The 6000-nt window shown below is 32.8% G+C and overlaps 1 protein-coding gene across 6 annotated transcripts in view; it reads right to left on the minus strand.

The window, feature by feature from the left end:
• Window positions 1-4871, minus strand: part of IKZF1 (IKAROS family zinc finger 1) — an 83344-nt gene extending 78473 nt beyond the window's left edge. For 2 of the 6 annotated variants that reach the window (XM_075212646.1, XM_075212645.1), the window contains exon 1: window positions 4591-4867. In XM_075212646.1, coding sequence (XP_075068747.1) covers window positions 4591-4732 — 142 coding nt within the window. In that variant the 5' untranslated portion in view covers window positions 4733-4867. Of the gene's footprint in view, window positions 1-2865; window positions 2995-4590 lie in introns of all 6 variants that reach the window. The other 4 variants (XM_075212649.1, XM_075212650.1, XM_075212647.1 and 1 more) reach the window with 4 other exon arrangements.
• Window positions 4872-6000: the final 1129 nt, after the last annotated feature.

Below are 6000 nucleotides of genomic sequence, written 5' to 3' on the forward strand. Positions count from 1 at the left end.
TTACCACAGTCCTCATAGAAAACTATGGAGACTAAGATGTTAGTAATTTACTAAGCATTGCTTTTCGCTGCAAACTATGCTATCTCAGGATAGCGTTACCTTACTTGTGTCCATGAGGTCCAATGAAGTGTGTATGTGAATGCCAGCACAAATCATCCATTTACATGCTTTCATTGATAGTAGAAGCATATATTTTGATGCAAGTGGGCGTGGGGCCTTTAGCACACTACAGCGCTACCAGTTTACAGCCTTATGTACCGTGGCCCTCTAGACCACGTGAGTTCCAAAGCCATACAATAGTACATATTTCCATGTTTACATTACTTATATATTTATATTGATTATATAGTTGTTAATACCTATCATATTATCAATTATATTGCAGTATAGAAATATATAAACACACATCCTTTATTTATAGGTTTCATGTTGGTGTTCACTGGAACAAAATATCAGGCTAAGCTTTTACATTATTGGATAGATTAAGGCAATTGATGTTGTAAAAGCACCTGCTGACATCCATTCCACATATTTTTTCTCCATGACACATACAGGTTGATATACTGCAATAAATAATATCCTAACCACAAGGAAACATCAGGCTTTTTTTTAAAGGCACATTTTGGAGGGTTAATTTTTATTTAAATGAACAAATAGTTTACATAACATCCCCATTTCACGATTTCAACTTCTTTTGGACGTTTGCTAATATCTGAATGGTTGTGACACATCCAGCCTGTTAGGGTGACACACAAGTGGGGGAACCACCAGATAAGCGGCAGCTCCCCAGCTGGCTGTGAACTTGAACTCTCAAAGTGGGATATTTACAACTGGACACATTTTTGTAGCTCATCAAATGAAAACTGGCAATAACATACATTACAGATAAAGTTATATATTATTCACGAAATAGACACACATTTGCCAAATAGATAAAAAGTTGCTACAGTAGAAAACAGACAGAAGCAAAAGTGACTTAGAACCTAAGTAAGTCAGTCCCTCTAAAACAGGGGCTTATGGAGATAGATCAGGTTGATTGTATGATGGTAATGAGCCTTAACTGTTCAACACGTATGTACATATCCTTAATATATATATATATATATATATATATATATATATATATATGTATCTGCTACATATTAAGTACCATGCTGTACGAATAGATTGTATAAATCAGGCAAACAACACATATATTAATTACGTAAGAAAATGATTTTAACACTATCAAAAAGTAAAACTTACACCAAAGTTTGTAATACATTTTGAGATATTTTGGCATATCTGCTGACTCTTCTGAATGTTTCATGACAGTTACACTTTTAGGACTGTTATAAAATCCTAGTTTTAAAAATATTTGCATGGGTCATAAGCTCAGCACAATCATAAAGAACCTGGGGAACCTTTGTTAGCCTTAGTGTTTTGCTGTTTTTGTTTGTCACTTTGTATGGAAAGTTGTTTTAATGTTAACTGTGGCTGAAAGGTTAGGAGTATGCCCATGTGCCCATATATATCATAGTTGTCAACTGTCCTTAACTTCCAGGTTGCACCAATTTGTCCCTGGGAATGTCTTTATTTTTTCTGGTTATAGAAGTTAATAATTAGTAGTAGTATTTAAAACGCAACAAGTATGTTATAATCAAATTCAGTAATCGTGATTCCTCCAAAATCATATCCTGCTAAAAAAAAATGCTTTAATTCATCGGCTCAATGGCTAAGTTAAATTATGGAAATTATTTTAAATTGCTAGGAAATATTATATAGCTATAGTGCTGATACATAAGCAAACTTGTGTTTATATTTGTATTATATGGACAATTTTTAATGTTAATAAGTAGGTTCCTGTTAACTAAACTTGATACATGTATGTGGTTGCCTAATTTGTATTCATGATTATGTACTTTACTTATGCAACAAACTTTCCCAATTGTTCTGCCCCTGCAGGATATATTTTGGCTGGTTTGTTGCTGTTCGACAGTAAAATACAAAATAAAATAAATGGAAGATACATATTATCTTAAACACCTGTAGCTAACATTCACATTTAATGTATACTCTATTGAGTTTCACTACGCCAAAGATTTAAAACTCATCTTTCAGTAGATATTTTTTCTTAGATTGATAGCCTTTTTACAAGGGGCTCTGCAGTTCCCACAAATATTACATTATATTTCCAGTCTGTATTACAAATGAACACATAACTTACATTTTTAATTTTTGTAAATGTGTTTTGGCAATAAATATTGCAATCAATGTGTATTCTCAGAGTATTTTGTTATTGTAATGAAATTCATTCCACTTTCTTATCTATACGGTGTTCTTTCACAACTTCCGTAAACTACCCAGTTCATTTTGTTCCCTATTTCTCCATTTGTAATAACATATTTTGCATATTTTTTCCTTAGTGTGTATGGAGTATACAAACATAATTAATATGGATATTTAGTACATTGTGTCTAAGAACATCAATGCAAATTGTAATTCTATAAGTGATATTCGCACAATCAAACATGTTTTCTGGATAAAACTGAAAATGTTCAATTAAAACACTGCGTTTACTTGTTAACTGTTAGTGTTGCAAGTATTTTTACATTTTTTAAATTGAATTACATTTTTTGGTAGCATGACTTTTTTTAAATAATGATAGATAGATAGATAGATAGATAGATAGATAGATAGATAGATAGATAGATAGATAGATAGATATGTGTGCACACTTTTTATATGATATTATTTGGAGATTATGATTGTAATTGACATTAAATGCATAGTACTTATTACATGTCCCATTTGCTACAAGAAGAAGAAAACTTACATATACAAAAAAATTATATTTGTGCAAAACTAAATATTACTTTTTCTTACCCCTTTCTATTTTATAATGGACCGTAGCAAGAAATCGTATTTAGCAAGACAATGATCTCCTTTATAATAAACAATTGCCATTTTAGCTAATATTGATTTTCAGTACAAAACTGTCATATCAGTGATCAACTGCAAATAAAGGTAACAACTGTTTAATATTCCAGTTATAAATCTACCTAAAGACCGAGATAAGTAACTACACTGCACAATGAATATTAACTTTTCACGGCGAAAAAACATGGGCATCATTCGTGCTTTACACATACACTCAAATATGTACATGCAGATATAGCAATATTTAATAAAAAATGTATTTGTCCTAAAATTCCATTACCATTCGCTTTGCATATCAACTTCACAAATTCAGCTAAAACCGGCCAAAAAAGTTACATACAACCACCTCAATCTGCAATATATATTATACAATACTATATACAATTGGCAGCAGGCATAGGATGCGTATCTTATACTAACGTGTCATATAAATAGTGTTTCAAATATGTTTAACATTAATTTACCTAATTTTTGATAAAAGAAAATTATATACTAGCCCATCTATCTTATTGTTTAGTGGTGATAAAAAAAGAATATATATATATATATATATATATATATATATATATATATTGGCCTCACATATGTTGCAACTTTCATGCAGTCAGAAAAAGACTCTTGTCTGCAACAAACACTAAAGTTCAGCACAGATAAGAAGGTGGTAACTGTTCTCATGAAACTTTGTGAATGGCAGCAACTTTATGCTGAAGTTACAATCCATTGTAGCATAACTGTTTTACGCATGTGATAAAAATACTGCATGTGAAAATGATTTCCATCTGTCAGTACAATTTATAATGTAAACACACACTTGTATAAATTTTTATCCTTGTAGGTCTAAACCTGATGGACTATTCAAATACACCTTTATAGTTGTCTATAATAATTACTGCAAATAACTAGAGATAAAACAAGATTCTATAGAATGACTACTTAATTAATAAATTGGGTATGTAAACAAGATAAACAAGATAATATATAGTTATTATATGTGATCAAACTGCTACAGAACACAGGAGAAAATACTAGACAGGAGTGAATGCACTAAGTACAGCATAATATATTTACAGTCTTATATATACAATATGTAATATAAGTGTACGGACTAGCATTTACTTATATTATAATACAGTTATTCTTATTTGCATGTTATAGGCAAGGAAGAGCACCTGTAGCTGCTAAATCATGATTTTAGATATACAAGGATGAAACAACTACTTTTGCTATACTATAAATATAAATATTTAACATAAGCTAAAAGTACTTGTATACGCCTTGAGTTGTGCCATGTAACACGTGAGTGACATTTGTCTTCACTGTCAATATTGACATGAACATTGATGCACTTGTACTATTACATATATAAAACAAAAATGTATTACAGTTGGAATCATTCAGTAAATGTATTTAAGGTATATTTCAGTGAAATAGTTTATTTGCTGGGGAACTGCACACTTGAACCCCTGACAGTTTTAAATTAGTGTAATGTATATGCAAAATATTAATATTGGCAGCACTTGCCTTTTCTACTTTATATTAAACACGCCGCAACGTGCAGATAAATTCTGACAGAGTACATAAGAAGAGTGCAGAGCATTGTTCAATGCAATGCTATGCATGCTTGAGAATGGAGACATAATAGTATACAGAACAAATGTACGCATGCATTACCTGCTCTTCCGTGGGTTGGCTGAAGACAGCTCTCCCAGTCCCCTGTAGCTGCTCCATGTGCTGCTCTGAGAGGCGCCGCAGGATGAAGCTCAGGTCTCAGTCCCACCCCTCTCCACTCCACTTCCTCATTCCAGTGCAACATTACAGCAGCCTAGTGTAGAGCCTGGCATGTCCTGCACTGATCTGCCGATGTCTGCCACTTCCATTTAATAGGAGACTTGCTTGCGTGTACCATGAGGACAGGAGAGGTTGAGTAGTGACTGATGATGTGCTTGTCAGATGAAAACACACCCTCCCCGTGGAGAATTCTTTGTATAACTGGACATTAAAAAGACTGATGCGAGATAGCCTCCATCAGCTTTCCTTTTCAGCACTTTGCTAAAGGACAGTTCATTGCCTCTTATTACTGAATTTATTCGCTTAAATTTTTTTGTATGAGACAGGGCTATATGATTAGAAGATAAAGTTATCTGAAAGGAAAATATTTGATACATTATGTAGTTACTGTATACTTTACCCAAATATCCCAGCATTACTTTTGTAATTGTATCTTCGCTACCTACCTAAGCAGTATGGGGCCCATGGTGAGTTGAACACAATTAGCGTTTTTGGAGTATATAATATATATAATAGCTTTTTTTACTTCTGAGCAGGCGAACAAGCACTAGTGCCAAAACTAGTAGTTTGTGCGCAAGTTCAAATGTAAAAATGCGTATAATATGCCACAAACGCAAATTGCGTTCAACTCAACATCAGCCCCTATGCGAGCAGATAGCCGTCAGATATGTACAATATATCTATAGATGTTAAAGATAAAGTTGTTGTTGTTTTTTTCAAAAGAGTTTGGGCAAGATTTGTAACTGCATCATGTGTATTTCCTTTATTTAGACATTTTGTAATTAACATATGAAGGTCAGATTTTGAAAGTCCACAGCTATCTCCTGCCACAAAGTGCTAACACCCCCTCCTCTGCTCTTCCAGGTCTGTTCCGTGCTACTGATGAAAGTAATCTGCTACCACATCCTTAAATCCTATTTCACAGCGTGAAAATGTTTGCGGAGTGGATTTTTGTTATTGACATTCCCAGTAAGGAGAAGATTTAATACAAATTCTGAAAGATCCATTTCCTAAGTTTAAATGCATAATAGATTCAGTAGAGTGACCCAGAATTTAGAAAAAGCCGCTTTCTCCAAAAACACAGTTGAGCAACATGACATCTAATGAAGTTACTCCAGACAGGATATTCATTGCAACATTTCCAAGGTTTCCTTGTTTCCCACTGATTTCACCATTTTTATTATGTTCCAATACTAGAGAGAAACTGTTCACTTTGAAATCAATTACTGGAAAAGCTTTTTAAAAAGTTTTATTTTTGCTTAAATGTAATTTTTTAATTCATTAATACATTTG

This window comes from Mixophyes fleayi, chromosome 5 (genome assembly GCF_038048845.1).
Source record: "Mixophyes fleayi isolate aMixFle1 chromosome 5, aMixFle1.hap1, whole genome shotgun sequence".
In the NCBI taxonomy this organism is placed as follows: Eukaryota; Metazoa; Chordata; class Amphibia; order Anura; family Limnodynastidae; genus Mixophyes; species Mixophyes fleayi.